The 17038-nt window shown below is 33.9% G+C and overlaps 2 protein-coding genes across 3 annotated transcripts; both read left to right on the plus strand.

Moving 5' to 3' along the window:
* On the plus strand, positions 1 to 6261 carry LOC132033938 (protein MITOFERRINLIKE 1, chloroplastic). 2 transcript variants are annotated; one of them, XM_059424117.1, is made up of 3 exons: positions 1 to 765; positions 1364 to 1846; positions 5841 to 6261. In XM_059424117.1, the coding sequence occupies exons 1-2, from the start codon at positions 88 to 90 to the stop codon at positions 1841 to 1843; spliced, it is 1158 nt and encodes a 385-aa protein (XP_059280100.1). In that variant the 5' UTR covers positions 1 to 87; the 3' UTR covers positions 1844 to 1846; positions 5841 to 6261. The 2 variants fall into 2 exon arrangements, with proteins under 2 accessions (XP_059280100.1, XP_059280099.1); XM_059424116.1 differs by lacking the exon at positions 5841 to 6261 and having other exon boundaries at positions 1364 to 1932.
* Positions 6262 to 12183: 5922 nt separating this feature from the next.
* LOC132035469 (L-type lectin-domain containing receptor kinase S.6) lies at positions 12184 to 14492 on the plus strand. Its single transcript, XM_059425752.1, has one exon. The coding sequence runs from the start codon at positions 12212 to 12214 to the stop codon at positions 14228 to 14230; it is 2019 nt and encodes a 672-aa protein (XP_059281735.1). The 5' UTR covers positions 12184 to 12211; the 3' UTR covers positions 14231 to 14492.
* Positions 14493 to 17038: the final 2546 nt, after the last annotated feature.

Raw genomic sequence — 17038 nt, forward strand, 5'->3', positions numbered from 1 at the left:
CACATCCTACCTTCCACTTCCAATTGCAGCAAACTTCAGCACATCCAAAACTATGCACCAAAGCCAAAACTCAGTTCCAAAATAAAAATGGAAACTAACTCCCTTAGCCTCCTTCTACAAGACCCAAATGACTTCCAATCTAACTTCAATTCCCTCTTCAACAATCTCAACACTGCCCTTTTATCCACCCACAACAATAATACCAAATCAAGAAACCATCATTTCAGTCCCAAATTCAAGTTTTCCTCAACTTCCCTTTCAATTGAAGCACAAACCAAAAACCCCACTACAAATTTTCTAAAACCTACCACTAAAGACTCTCCAAAGGTTCAAATTCTTTTCAAGAATCTATCAGTTGTTGAAAGAGCACTTATTGGTGCAGGTGGTGGTGGCATTGCTGGTGCATTTACATATGTATGTCTTCATCCACTTGATACAATTAAAACTAAGCTTCAAACTAAAGGGGCATCTCAAATTTACAGTGGAGCAATTGATGCTATTGTTAAGACATTTCAAAGTAAGGGGATTCTTGGTTTTTACAGTGGTGTTTCTGCTGTAATTGTTGGGTCTACTGCTTCTTCTGCTGTGTATTTTGGGACTTGTGAGTTTGGGAAATCGATTTTGTCGAAATTCCCACAATACCCTTCTGTGCTTATACCACCTACAGCTGGTGCAATGGGGAATATTGTCTCATCTGCTATAATGGTGCCTAAGGAATTGATTACTCAGAGAATGCAAGCTGGTGCTAAAGGAAGGTCTTGGCAGGTAAGGGTGTCAAATGAGCGGGTTAAAATGGGCTGAGTTAATAATTAGGCAGGTTATTGACCCGCCCAAAAGTCACTTGGGCTAAAATGTGCTAAAAGGCGGGTAAAATGGGTTGAAATTGACATAAATAGCCGCTCACCAAATTAATAGTCAGCAAATGTATATTTTGTTGTATATTATTGTATAATATACATAAAATATACATTTTTGATACATAATAGTGTGTATTTTTTGTACATTTGGCTAGCTAATGTAATTATTTTTGGTAGACTGGTTAAATGTGTAACTTGTCCTTAATGACCTGCTCAAAAGTTACTTGGGCTGAAATGGATTGGGTTGGGTTAAAAAGCGGGTAATAACCCAACTCGCCCAATTATTACGACGTTTTAATTTCTCCGTTTGTTCATTTATATTTTTTAGTACCTAATAAAACTATTTTTTTCTTTAATGTCTTTTTGAAAAGATTTCTCGGATCAGTTTGGGCTACATATCAGCCTAACTTTTGATGAGCTGAGCTAATAAATGGGCGGGTCAATGACCAACCCAAACTTGGGCCGGTTATGTTTTCATGGATTAATTTTGTCACCCCTATTGGCAGGTGTTAATGAGAATCTTGGAAAAAGATGGAATTTTGGGGTTGTATGCTGGATATAGTGCTACATTGTTGAGGAATTTGCCTGCTGGGGTCTTGAGTTATTCATCATTTGAGTACTTGAAAGCAGCAGTATTGAGTAAAGTGAAGAAGGAACGCTTGGAGCCGTTTCAGAGTGTTTGTTGTGGGGCATTAGCTGGTGGAATATCAGCTTCACTAACAACCCCTTTGGATGTGGTGAAGACTAGGTTGATGACTCAAGTTCATTCTGATGGAATCTCGACTATTGTTAGACAGATATTGAAAGATGAAGGGTGGGTTGGTTTTACGCGAGGAATGGGTCCTAGAGTACTTCATAGTGCTTGTTTTTCAGCTCTAGGGTACTTTGCATTTGAGACAGCTAGGCTTACAATTTTGGATCAGTATCTGAAGCATAAGGAGCTAGAGAATTTGGTTCCTGCAGATGATCCAGCCCAGGCCGATTAGAATGTGTGAGTAATGGTTCTTTAATACAGCTGTTAAAACCTTTTGTAAGTGCATTGCTTTTTGGTCTCTTATTCTGGCAATATATTACTCCCTCCGTCCCAATTTATGTGGCACCATTTGACTTGGCACGGAGTTTAAGAAAGAAAGGAAGATTTTTGAAATGTGTGGTCCAAAACAAGCCTTATATAAATGTGTGGCTATAAATCATCTCATAAAGTTATATTGTTTCTAAATATAGAAAGGTGAAATTTTTTTTTGGGACAGACCAAAAAGGAAATGGTGCCACATAAATTGGGACAGAGGGAGTACTACCTTATAGTTTAAATGATTTGAAGTGCAGTTTAGTGAACTCTGGTCAGAAGCAGCAAAACTTTTGCGTAGTTGATCTTATATAATCCATTTATTTCAAAAATCAACTAACCAAAAACAAAATAAGTGTTCATCTTCTAATTACGTATGATAGTTAGGGTAATAGTCTAGTATTTGCTTACTTGACTGAAAATGTGAGAACATCAATATACAGTTGAATAACTAATTTAAGTATAATGAAGTTGTACAAGCGACTGCCTTATTTTGGAGCTTCACATATATAGATTGACAGACAACGAAATGAACCACGAAAAAATGGGACAGATAGCAACAGGGTAACACAATGAAAAGATGGATACGAAAACTATTGGTTGGCTTGATAGTTGATAGAATGATTGTGTCACGTACTTCTTCATAGGAAATAAGAAACTTTCTCAGGTTGCAGGTTTTCTTTTTTATTTCTTTGTTTTTCTTTTCATTGAGTGGAATACATTGGAATACAAAGCAGCCCTACTGTTGACTACAGTGACAGTGTTTTCTGGTGAGTTGTTCTAACCAAGTCCTGCCTAGGAGGACTGTCATCCTGGTTGACTGTTGTGGCTGAATTAGTATTTTGCTTAATCGTCTTTACATGCTCTATTCTTAGTCAAGTCGCCTGAATGGCATTTGAAATTTGTCTTTTCCGGATCGTCACCGGTCCCTTAGAAGATGTCCTTTAGCTCTGCTATTAGGCTCTCTTAGCTGGGTTTATCCTGCATATCATACATCATCTTCAATTATGACGTGGAATGTGCAGATTTCTTCCAAAAGCAGTAGGTGCTGAGCATCTCTTTAAGCAACCATCTAATGAACTTGTAAAGCTGATCAATAGAGAAAAGGAAAAAAAAAAAAAAGTAAGAACTGCATATGCCAGCTGAGAAAGATATCTTGGAATCCGTTTAAGCATGTTATTCAGGGGATCCTCCTTCACGTCATTTATTTCTTTCCAGAATTCCCTGCTTGCATATACTTTGGTTTTCTCAGCTTAGGGTTGTGTTTTTTTCTTTTTTTCCTTTTTATGATGGTGGTGTTTGGTCCAGCTTGCGCACGCCTCGAGTATTCCATCCGGCACCTGCTGTCTTCCACCATCACAGGTACCGGGTAACTCTACCTCCAATACTTAGGCAGATAGGAAGAAATAACCTAGCGTTTTATTTTTGCCTCCATTGAGATTTGAACCTGAGACCTCATGGTTCTTCTCCCACTTCGTTCACCACGAGGCTGCACCTACTTAGCTCAAGATTACTTTTTATCCGTTGTCAATTTTTAGGTCCCCAATGGTTCCATGTGATAGTTGGAAAAAGGATATTCTAACGGATATTTCCCCGCCTGGGCAGTCCCTATTTGATCAATCTGATATATGCAATTGCTAAAGCGCCGAATTCAACCTTCTCTTGTTTCCACTTTCTGACATGAATGTTGTAATCAACATTCTCCTGTTTCCAAATTTATGGGAATGAAGGTTGCAATTGCCCGACCTTTAGGGATCAGAAAGCCTCTATTAACACAGTCAAACTTATTATTATTTATGATTTTTTTCTGATAAGGTCTTATGATAAGTTGCGAATTATGATAACTTGCTCATAAAACAAAATAAGAACTAGAAATAAGAATGTGCGTCTTCTGAATAAAATTTCACTTTATTGAATCCAAAAAAAAAGTGCGTCTTTTCGCGTTTGTTGTTGGAATTCTGCATGTATTGGCTGGATTTGTATTTTATTTCCTTTAGCAGTTGGACTTGGGCCACTTGGCAATTCAATTTGCTCCCTGAGACTGTCAGGAGAACATTATAAAGTGGATTGCACGTTCTCATAGTTCTCAACTTTGGAGTACATTTTCCCAGAAATGGGAATGGAATAGCGAATATTTCTTCAAACTGTTGGGGGACGAAGACCGAAATCTTTGTTCATTGTTGCAAGCCAAACAGTTCATTAATGGCTTTACCTGTTGCGAGATATTGCATCCGCAACCTTTTGCTAAGTGTTCCATGACTGGATCAAATTTGATTTTTGCATCATCAACTTATATTAGAACTCAATGTTCCTCGACAATGAAGTTGATTGGTTCTGTGATTTGAAATCACCTATTAGTACAGTGTTTATCTTTTTGACTGATTGTCTTGAAATATTGTCAAGGAGGCAGGAAAATTTGCCTGTTTCAGAAAGTAGGGGAGCGGGTTTTTTAGTGTCATTAACTCTTTATATAAGTTGAATGCCAGTAAATGCAATGATTTTTTTGAGAAGGTAACATTGCCAGTAAATGCAATGATCAGGTTAGCATTATAGTTCATATGGGTAGTAACTGCAGATATGTTCTCTAGCTTATACTCATTTTTCAGTTAATATATTGATCAAATAACTGAAAGGATCACAGCATGCTAGTCAATGGTAATCAGCACATAACCATGGAAAGATATGTTTCTGCTATCCGGGGCCTATAAAACCATATTGTGACATGTGCTTCTCAATCAAAAACTAATAATCATGGGAGTTTAAGAGAAATTAGTTTAACTGAAGTTAATGTCCAAAATTCTTATATCAACGGCAGACAAAAAAAGATTAAAATACTTTGACAGTTATATATACTGTACTTTTTACATGCATGCTTTCCCCTTATTAGATTGTCCATTCGGCTGAAGGATAAGTTTACCGTTTTGACTTAACAATTCCTGATATGAATATTTCTTGGTCTTCAATTTTAAAAATATGTTAGTGACCTTAGAGGATTGATAAATGGATGAAATAAATGGTGGTTGTGGCTTTGCACAAATAATTTTCCACCTTGTTTTATGTATTAAGCAGACACTCAAAGATCACATCTTGAAATAAATAAATTGATAAAAGAGTTTTCTTTTTTTGCCAACAGGCAGTTTTGTTTTGATCAATTTATTTTTATGGAGTTGATTAATCCTCCTAGTGGTGATCCTACATTAATTAAACTTTAGGCTTAACCCCCCACCCCAATGGAAAAAGTTCATATCATTGTTGTTCTATTAAATCTTAACACTAAAGTACATTGCAGTGGATTTAGAATAGTTTCAAGCAAAGTTGATATGAATAAGTATGTTGTGAGACCTGCTACCTTGTTAAAAAACATAGTATGTTGTGAGATGTTACGTCAAATCAAGCCTTATGTCATTTGATGAAGCAGAGACGTTTCATATTCTACCATATGGTGGTACTAAGCCAAGATAATTGGTCAAACTTGAATAGGAACACAATTTGGATATGCAATTGACAGATTATTGTCCTGCCTAGCCACTTTGTTTTACGTGAGCCCTTCTTCTCCTTGTCTAGATTCTAGACAGCCTTATAGTTAGAAATGCTACATTATCGAGTTCGAGAAAATACTATCTTATTTAGTTCATATCCTTCTTACTAGTAGTATCAATCAGGCTGTAATGAAATAAGTCTGAATGGATTGTTCGCCCAAAAAAATGTGAAGTCACAGCTTAAACCAGTAAAAGCTCTCAGTACATCTGTGATACTATGTGTGTTAAGTGCTCTTAAATAGCAGAAAAGAAAGTTCTTTCCTTTGCTGCTATGCCTTCCATTGAGATATTTTAAGCAGTTCTTCAGTATGTTTTAGCTGGTTGGTTCGTATACTATCGTCTGCTGATTCGTTGACCTTTGTTTTCTTTCTTTTGCAGATGCATTAAACGAAGCAGTAGCCCTGTCCGGGACTTCTCTCTTCAGTTATGCATGCCTGTCAATTCTAATCTCCTCATCTGCGGCAAGAATCCTACCTTGTAATTCCTGTAACTAGTTCATAGACTAAGCTATTTTAAGGCAACTAGTAGAATACAATAAATAATTATTTCGGAAAGAGTATCCCCTCCTCGGCACGGTCTCATAGTTGTGCTCCTCAGCTTTTGAAAATTTTCATCCTTAGAAAAGCTGTTCACGCTGATTGTATTTAAGTCAAGAAAGGCTTGTTTGATGCTCCAAAATACCAACATTTTCAATATGTTTCCAGTTCATCAAGGAAGAATTTTTGTGTATCACACCTCAATAAGTGATGCTCTTAGAAGCTAGCTTCTATCAATTCAACAATGACTTTCTTGGAGTGAATTCTACTAATTTGGTTACTGATGAGTAGCTCTATGCCTCTTATCATTTGGTTTTGGCTTATGTAGTGTATTGTAGGTTGTGATCTTTATCTCAGAATGGTATATTTGTCTTGTCAAGTAATTACTATTTTTAAATTCTTCCTTTTTTTAATCTTTAATATTTCTTATATATATTACATATATTTGTCACACAATAAATCCTATTTACATGTTCATGTCAATAAAGTATATTTAAGTGTTTATAATTAGCTTTTCCTTTAAATAAAATAAGATCAAGATATGTAATTTTACTTGTGCAGCCAAAATGACTTTGAGAGCTACACTGCAATTATATTATGGCAAACTAATTGGTTTCTCAAACTTTTTTACATTTTTTGGCTGTAAGTTACATTCCAAATTTCTTATTAACTATGGAGGACCACACTAGTGTTATACAACTTCCTTTTTCTTTTTGCAAAAATGTTCTTTGACACGTGAGCTCTTCTTTTTCTTTCGCTTTTTTGTGCTTTAAAAGACGATAAAATAGGAAAAATCTTAACCCGCGCCGTGCATAGTATAATTCGATCAAAACACGTTTCACAAAAGAGTATAACCATAATTATCCTTATATATAAATGCCTATATTAAAATAAAATTCCATATATCATGAGATAGAAGGATTGAATTAAAATCTCCAAAAATCCAAGGGATAGGAAAGTTTAATCTGTGCAACTAATGAGGATAATAACCACAAGTTCAAATCAAAGCAATATTCTGCCAATAATAAGTTGGCATATATATTAAACAAAATTTGTTATACTAGGTATTACTAAAAATTACCTTAAATAGGTGTGCGCGTGTGCACATTTGTGCGTGTCACGGGCGTATGCGAAGGAGATGTAGGAAAGAAGATAAGAAATATATTATTCTTATAAATGACAAAACAAAAATCTGCAATGAGTACACAATAAAATAAATGTATAGATAAATGCAGATCAAGCATTTTGCACGAACAACAACGATCCAAAGATATTCCCACAAGTGGGGGCTGGGTAGGTAGAGTACGCAGATCTTATCCCTACCTCGCAGGGATAGAGAAGTTATTTCCGAAAGACCCTATGCACGAACTACCTCGCGGGGATAACAAATGACACCATTTTGCACCAACATGTGAAAAAAAATAAAGAATTAAAGAAAAAAATGTGTAGCTTACCCGACAAAATGAAGATTTTGTAGCTTATCAGCAAAATAAGAATTTTTAGTGAGTACACGATACAACGGAATAAATAGATAAATGCATAACAATTACTCGACAAAATTGAAGATTTTGCACTAACGAGGGACAAATATAAAGAATGATAATTGGAAGAAAAAAAAGTGATTAAGCGTATCAGAAATAAATGAAGATTTGTACCAATATGCGACAAAAATTGGAAAAAATATAGCTTACCCGACAAAAATGAAGGTTTTGTAACTTATCCGATAAAAGAAACTTGTGTCGTGAGTACATGATAAAGGAATGAATCGATAAATGTCGAACAAGTACTCAATAAAATTGAATATTTTGCACCAATACAACATTTAAAGAATAAATTTTTCAAAACAAATAATGTAGCTTATATTGGAAATAAATGAAGATTTTGCATGAGCTAACAACCAAATAAATAATGTCGCATAATTGTTCTAAATTTATATATTTATTCCATTTTATTTTGTACTCGCTCCAAATCCTTATTCTGTGGATAAGCTACAAAATCTTCATTTTTGTCGGGTAAGCTACACATTTTTTCTTTAATTCTTTATTTTTTTCACATGTTTTTGCAAAATGGTGTGGTTTGAGCCCAAGAATGAATTGATAAATCTTCCATTTTGTCCAGTAATTGTTCTACATTTATTTATTTATTCCGTTGTATCATGTACTCGCTACAAATCCTTATTTTACAGATAAGATACAAAATCTTTATTTTTGTGGGGTAAGCTACACATTTTTTTCTTTACTTCTTTATTTTTGTCACAAGTTCGTGCAAAATGGTGTTATTTTTGTCACATGTTCAATTTATTCGTTTTTTTGCCTTCTAATTATCATTCTTTATATTTGTCCCACGTTAGCGCAAAATCTTAAATTTTGTCGAGTAATTGTTCTACGCTTATCTATTTATTCCATTGTATCGTGTACTCGCTACAAATCTTTATTTTGCGGATAAGCTACAAAATCTTCATTTTTGTCGGGTATGCTACATATTTTTTCTTTACTTCTTTATTTTTGTAACATGTTCGGGCAAAATGGTGTCATTTGTGATTAGAGTCTTTCTGAAACAACTCTATCTCCACGAGGTAGACATAAGATCTGCGTACTCTACCTACCCAGACCCCACTTGTGAGAATACACTGGATTGTTGTCGTTGTTGTTCGTGCAAAATGCTTGATTTGCATTTATCTATTCTTTTATTTTATTGTGTACTCACTGCAGATCTTTGGTTTGTCATTTATAAGAATAATATATTTCTTATCTTCTTCCCAACATCTTCTTCGCACACACGCGTGACACGCGCATGACACGCACAAGCGCGCACACCTATTTAAGGTAAATTTTAGTATAACAAATTTTGTTTAATATACAATCATTAGTAATTTTCCTTTTCAATCGTATAAAGTGCTCTGATTTTCTTCGTTCTTTATTTTGGTTGTTAGCTCATGCAAAATCTTCATTTATTTCCAATATAAGCAACATTATTTGTGCTTTGAAAAATTTATTCTTTATTTTTGTCGTACTAGTGCAAAATCTTCAATCTTATTGAGTACTTGTTCGACATTTGTCGATTCATTCCTTTATCCTGTACTCACGACACATAATTATTTTATCAGATAAGTTACAAAACCTTCTTTTTTGTCAGGTAAGCTACATTTTTTCAATTTTCATTCTTTATTTTTGTCGCATATTGGTGCAAATCTTCATTTATTTCTGATACGCCAAATCACTTTTTTCCTTCTTCCAATAATCATTCTTTATATTTGTCCCATGTTAGTGCAAAATCCTTAATTTTGTCGAGTAATTGTTCTGCATTGACCTATTTATTCTGTTGTATCTTGTGCTCGCTACAAATCTTGATTTTGCGGATAAGCTACAAAATCTTCATTTTTGTCGGGTAAGCTACACATTTTTTTCTTTATTTCTTTATTTTTGTCACATGTTCGTGCAAAATGGTGTCATTTGAGCCTAGGGTCTTTCGGAAACAACTTGTCTATCTCCACGAGACAGGAATAAGATCTGCGTACTCTACCTATCCAGACCCCACTTGTGGGAATACACTGATTTGTTGTCGTTGGAGTTCATGCAAAATGCGTGATCTGCATTTATCTATTCATTCATTTTATTGTGTACTCACTGCAAATCTCTATTTTGTCGTTTATAAGAATAATATATTTCTTATCTTCTTCCCTACTTCTCATTCGCACACGCACGCGACACACACAAAAGTGCACACGCGCGCACCTCTTTAAGGTGATTTTTAGTAATACTTAGTGTAACAAATTTCGTTTAATATATAATGATTAGTAATTTTCCTTTTTAATCGTATAAAGTGCTGTGATTTTAGCTCTTTATTTTGGTTGTTAACTCATGCAAAATAGTCATTTATTTCCGATATAACAATATTTATTTTGAAAAATTTATTCTTTATATAATGTTGTATTGGTGCAAAATATTCAATTTTATTGAGTACTTGTTCGACATTTATCAATTTTCTTGAAATAATGTAGCTTATATAGGAAATAAATAAAGATTTTGCATAGCTAACAACCAAAATAAAGAACTAAAAAAATCACAGCACTTTATACGATTAAAAAGGAAAATTACAAATGATTATACATTAAACAAAATTTGTTACACTAAGTGTTACTAACATTTACCTTAAATAAGTGTGCACGTGTGCGTGTCACGCGCGTGTGCGAAGGAGATGTAGGGAAGAAGATAAGAAATATATTATTCTTATAAACGACAAAATAAAGATCTATAGTGAGTACACAATAAAATAAATGAATAGATAAATGCAGATCAAGCATTTTGTACGAACAATAACCACAACAAATCCAGTGTATTCCCATAAGTGGGGTCTGGGTAGGTAGGGTATGCAGATCTTATCCCCAACTCGTGGAGATAGAGAAGTTGTTTCCAAAAGACCCTAGGCTCAAATGACACCATTTTGCACGAACATGTGACAAAAATAAAGAATTAAAGAAAAAATATGTGTAGCTTAACCGACAAAAATAAAGATTTTGTAGCTTATTCGCAAATAAAGATTTGTAGCGAGGACACGATACAACGGAATAAATAGATAAATGTAGAACAATTGCTCGACAAAATTAAAGATTTTGCAATAACGTGGGACAAAAATAAAGAAGGATAATTGGAAGAAAAAAAAAAGGTGATTTAGTGTATCAGAAATAAGTGAAGATTTGCACCAATATACGACAAAAATAAAGAATGAAAATTGAAAAAAAATGTAGCTTACCCGACAAAAAATGAAGGTTTTGTAACTTATCCAATAAAAGAAATATGTGTGGTGAGTACAGGATAAAGGAATGAATCGATAAATGTCGAACAAGTACTCAATAAAATTGAAGATGTTGCACTAATATGACAAAAATAAAGAATAAAATTTTCAAAACACAAATAATGTAGCTTATATAAAAAATAAATGAAGATTTTGCATGAGCTAACAACCAAAATAAAGAACTAAAAAAATCACAGCACTTTATACGATTAAAAAGGAAAATTACTAATGATTATATTTGTTATACTAAGTATTACTAAAATTTACCTTAAATAGGTGTGCGCACGCTTATGCATGTCACGTGCGTGTCACGCGTGTGTGCGAAGGAGAAGTAGGGAAGAAGATAAGAAATAAATTATTCTTATAAACGACAAAACAAAGAATCTGCAGTGAGTACACATTAAAATAAATGAATAGATAAATGCAGTTTAAGCATTTTGGACGAACAACAACGACAACAAATTCAGTATATTCCCACAAGTGGGGTCTGGGTAGGTTGAGTACGCAGATTTTATTCCTACCTCGTGGAGATAGAGAAGTTGTTTTCGAAAGACCCTAGGCTCAAATGACACCATTTTGCACGAACATGTGACAAAAATAAAGAATTAAAGAAAAAATGTGTAGCTTACCCGATAAAAATGAAGATTTTGTAGATTATCCGTAAAATAAAGATTTGTAGCAAGTACACGATACATCGGAATAAATAGGTAATGTAGAATAATTACTCGACAAAATTGAAGATTTTGCAATAACGTGGGACAAAAAATAAAGAATGATAATTAGAAGAAGAAAAGGCGATTTAGTGTATCCAAAATAAATGAAGATTTACACCAATATGCGTCAAAAACAAAGAATGAAAATTGAAAAAAATGAAGGCTTTGTAATTTATCCGATAAAAGAAATGTGTCGTGTGTACACTATAAAGAAAATTATCTTGTACTCTACCAACACTTTATAATACGAAAAAAAATGGAAAATTACTGATGATTATCACGCACAATTTCTATTTAAAAAAAATGGAATTGAAGTCACTTAACTACATACACAAAAAAGTTAAAACGCACAAATGATTGTGATAGATATAAACATCTAAATGCATCAAGAAAAAGTCAAGTAAGAACAACTATACATAAGATTGTGAAAGTAATTTTCTAATTTCCAACAGTCAGCAACTACTTTACAGTAACCAAAAACAATACCACTCCATTTAAAGCCAAACCCAGTTGCACTCCACCAATCTCAACCCGACCCGAATTGACCCAACCAATTTAACTAACCGCTCTATCATCTCCCGCTCAACCGATACAACAGCAAAACACTCTGCTTTTGCAATTCTTTAACTCAAGAAACCATCAAACACTAAGCAATTTTGCTAACTCACAAACCAAACTATCAAAACATCCAAAATCCATCATCAAAATGCATTTTTCATTGCAAAATCTCATAAGGGTCACTCTCATTTTCATCTTAACCATCAATTCAACTTCACTTTCAGCTCCTTTTTTACCTCTAAACAATGTAACTCTCTATGGTGACGCTTCATTTACTGCAAAATCCATCAACTTAACACAACAACACAACTGTTCATCATCATCATCATCAACACAAACATCTCCTGTTTCTGGTATTGGAAGAGCTTTTTACACATATCCAGTTCGTTTTCTTGATTCTTTAACAAATAACACTGCTTCTTTCTTATGTACTTTCACTTTTACAATACTAGCCACCCCTTCTTGTCCTTTTGGTGATGGGTTTGCGTTCTTGATCACTTCTGATGTTGATTCTTTGAGTATATCTGATGGATATATGGGTTTACCGAAGCAATATTCGGATATGGAAGATTCATATTTGGCTGTAGAGTTTAATACTAATGATAACCATATTGGTGTTGATATGAAAGAATCTTGGTCTTTGGGTTCTATTGATGTTGATTTGAAAAGTGGGAAAGAAATGGCGGTTAGGATTGAGTATAAAGATTCGGAGAAAATGATTAGAGTTTGGATTGGTTATGAATTGCAAATTAGGCCACCTAATCCTGTTCTGTCAACACATATTGATATTTCTAATCAGTTGAAGGAGTTTATGAGGATTGGTTTTACTGCTAAAGGGTCTGCTGTTTATTCGATTAATCGTTGGCGGTTTAGAACGTTTGGTTTGATTTCGTCTTCAATGTCTTGGGATCAATCTGATGAAGGAGATTGTTTGATGTGTTTCCCTGAGGAAATTGGTGAGCATTCTTCTGATTCTCATCATAGTAAAAGTTTACTTAAATTGATTTTTGTATATGGAGGGATAGCTGTAATTGTTGCACTTCTTGGTTTTATTCTGGCTATTGTGTTTGTTTTTGTTTCAAAACGAAGAAAACGTGATAAAGGGGAGGAGGAGGGTGAAGGGCAAATGTGTAGATTACAAGGAAATAGAGTTCCTCAAAGATTGTCGTTGTCCGAAATAAAATCAGCCACAGAAGGTTTTAATCATGAAAGGATAATTGGTGAAGGTGCATCTGCTGTTGTGTATGAAGGAGATATTCCCTCTAAGGGAGCTGTGGCTATTAAAAGATTTGTCCAAGGGAATAGATTAGGTCCTTCACATATACCTTTTAATACTGAATTTGCTTCTATGGTTGGTTGTTTAAGACACAAGAATTTGATTCAGTTACAAGGTTGGTGCTGTGAGAGGAATGAGTTGGTTTTGGTGTATGAATTCATGCCTAATGGTAGCCTTGACAAAATCCTTCACGAGCGATCGCATTTGACTAAGTTTCTGACATGGGAGAGAAGACTTAACATAGTTCTTGGTGTTTCATCTGCTTTGGTGTATCTGCATGAAGAGTGTGAGGAACATATAATTCATAGAGATGTCAAGACTTGTAATATAATGCTTGATGCTGAGTTCAATGCCAAGCTTGGTGATTTCGGTTTGGCAGAAGTGTTTGATAATTCTAGGACAAGGGATGCTACTGTGCCAGCTGGCACAATGGGGTATTTTGCACCAGAGTATGTTTATTCCGGTATTCCAACTGTTAAAACAGATGTGTATAGCTTTGGTGTTGTGGTACTTGAAGTGGCATCAGGTAGAAAGCCTATTGATGAAGGTGGCATTTTGATTACTGATTGGGTGTGGGATTTGTGGGAGAAAGGGAGGGTAACTGAGGCTGCTGATCCTAAACTAATGGGACGATTTCAGAAGAACGAGATGGATAGGATGCTCATCGTGGGACTTTCTTGTGTGCATCCTAATGATGAGAAGAGACCGAGAATGAGAGAAGTTGCGCGTATGCTTAAAGATGAAGCTCCACTTCCTATTTTGCCTCCAAAGAAGCCAACTGTGAGGATTCAATCTGTTTTACCAGAGGGGTGTGAAGAAATCATGAATTGGGCTGGAAGATTGGAGGATACACCATGGTCCACTCCAAAAACTCATTTTAGCAGGAACTAGCTTTGAGGAATGGATTTTTGGTGCACCTGCTGAACTGCTTTCGTCACAAGGATTGATTCATTTCTTGCGCTACTCAAGATTTATGAATACTTACTATATTGAATTGCACTACTTGAAAATGTCTGATTTGCACTTCTGTTTGCAACAAGTAGTGCAGATATTGCTAAATTTTGATGCAGGTTGAATACAGTACTTGAAATTTACCTTGTTGAAATCCATGCACTTTCAGAAAGTCTATAATTAGGAGAAAAATTTACTTTGAGTTTGTCCCAAATGTGTATCAAGCAAATTCCTTCCTGCAACACTTAATTTTCCTCTTCCTTTTCTGAGAGAAAATTTTGCTGTTATTGTTATGCTATACACTTTGGTTTGCGCTTAACAGGATTCTAAGCTATCATTCATGTATTGTCATAATCAGATTTCTGGCTATGGACTCTTTTGCTTTTTGAATTTTATGAGCTAAAGAAGACCAAAAATAAAATCATGAGATTTATGAAACATATCTACATAGAAGGTAATCAGCTTGTCGATTGTTTGGCCTAGTTATGTGTACATGGCCAACAAGATCTTATGTTCAATGATGGGAACTTGCCACTTGCAGCTCATAAACTGTTACATAGTGATAGTTTGCAAATTTCATAGATTAGGATATGCCATAAATACTTGTGGTTTATTATTCCTACACCTTATTCATGAAGCTTTTGAGAGCTACTTGAATGCTAATAAAACTACACCATTGCCTTCATACACACATATTCGCATATTATTATCTGAATCCTCTAACTCTTTACCAAAAAGATAAAAGAATAAAAGCTAGAGTAAGAACTTACATTGATTATTTTAGGTTCATTAATCAAACTAGTAAACTAATAAAAATGATCTGAAAATTTGACCAATAGGTCTGCTGTTGATATAAGTTGCTAACAATTGATAGCGGCAATTAAACTACTATTAACGCTAATTCAAGGTTTGACTAACTTAAGTTTAACCTTATACAATATAGCAATTTGATTATTTCCATTGGATTTGAGCAAGTTCATATAGATTTTGGTTTGATTTTGAAAAGGACAGTAAATAACAATGTTTTTACACATGCAATAAATAATTTGCGTTGAACCATATACAGTGGAATAGATATTAACGTTAATAGTTCACCTACATAATAAGGTGAGACAAAGAAGATGTCTTTTTCTTTGAGATAATTCTAGTTTCAAAACAAAAATGGCATGTATCATTTTATATTTAAATAAATATGGAACCATCATAGTAAGACATTGAATCGATTAGTTCAACCCTATACAAGTGGGAAAAAAAAGGTTTAATGTCTATTTAATAAGAAATTTTACCTTGTCATACACCTAACATGGTAATCCTCTTTCTTAAATTAATGTAGCATGACTTTTTTTTTAATGCAATAAAAAAATGCCATCTTTTTATATTTAGAAACAATTTAACTTTTACGAAATGATTTATAGCCACACAAATATCTAAGACTTGTTTTGGACCACAAACTTCAAACGTCTAATTTCTTTCTTAAACTCCGTGTCAAGTCAAATGGTGCCACATATAATCGGCACTCGGTGTTTATACCAACTCAATAGATGCATGATATGTATTTATAGATAGTAACCATAGTTAATTAACATATATTTCCCTCATTTTTTCACCTAACTATAGTAAATTTACATGATTTGGTGCAAACACTTAACATGTAAGTATTTATCCACCTAATATTTATGTAAATCATAACTAGTGAATTGATATTATTGATTTGATATTCTTTAAAAAAAAAAAAAATTGACTAAAAGAAACCAAATCATATACTTTGTATATCCATTATTGAGAGAATTAGAGGATTGACTCAAAGCTCAGTTGTATTAGAATTCCTAGCTTTAAATTATTTTTTTTACACAATCCTCTCCTTCCCCATGGAGGAAAAAAAAAAAAAAAAAAGCAAAAACAATAGAGAAGTCAAGAAAACAAGAATATACTTAAAAAAAAAAAAAAAAAAAAGGAATAAATAATTGAAAAAATGGCCCTGGTTCACCTCACCACTAGAGGTATAATTGGGAAATTTGGTGACCCAAACCCCCCATTCTCTTTGCCCCTTTTATGATATGATTTCTCCCCAAACCCTAAACTCACCCATTTTCTCAGCTCATCACTTCTTCCTTAACTCTGCAAAATCAGGTGAAAAACTTTATCTTCTTCTTAAACTGCTCTGTATTTTTGTAATTGAAGTTCATGCTTACTTGTTTTTCTCATGGATTGTGTTAGTTTTGTAAGTAGTACATTTGGGGAAAGTTCTTCTTGATTATAGATTTTTTTTTTTTTTTTTTTGGGGTTCACTGAGATCGACCTTGTACTTCAAAAAATGCAGGATTTTGATCTTCCACAAGAGTCTTGTTGATGTGCTAATTTGACCCTTTTCTTTTTTAAAAAAAATATCATGGGTCTTTTTTTTTTTTTTTTTTTTTGAGACTTAAAAGATCAATTTTGTTGGGTTTTTGCAGAAAGCTTCGTCTTTTGATCTTTGAAAAGGAAGAAAAAAAAAGTTGTCTTTAATTTCTAACTGTGTAAGCAGATACCATTTTGAAATTACTCAACTATAACCACTAAATGGGAAAGATGTCTTTTTTTTTATTCCTTTGGACAATGAACAACTTTTTGTTGTTGAAAAAAGTTGCAATCTTAGTGCTACTCTTGTATCCCTCTCTCTCTTTTATTTTTGTTTACGGTATAAATAAATTAGACGTGTTTAGAAAGCAAACATGACAGTATGACATAGTTTCTATGGTTATTTTTGTA

Source organism: Lycium ferocissimum, chromosome 10, assembly GCF_029784015.1.
Source record: "Lycium ferocissimum isolate CSIRO_LF1 chromosome 10, AGI_CSIRO_Lferr_CH_V1, whole genome shotgun sequence".
NCBI classification, from domain to species: Eukaryota; Viridiplantae; Streptophyta; class Magnoliopsida; order Solanales; family Solanaceae; genus Lycium; species Lycium ferocissimum.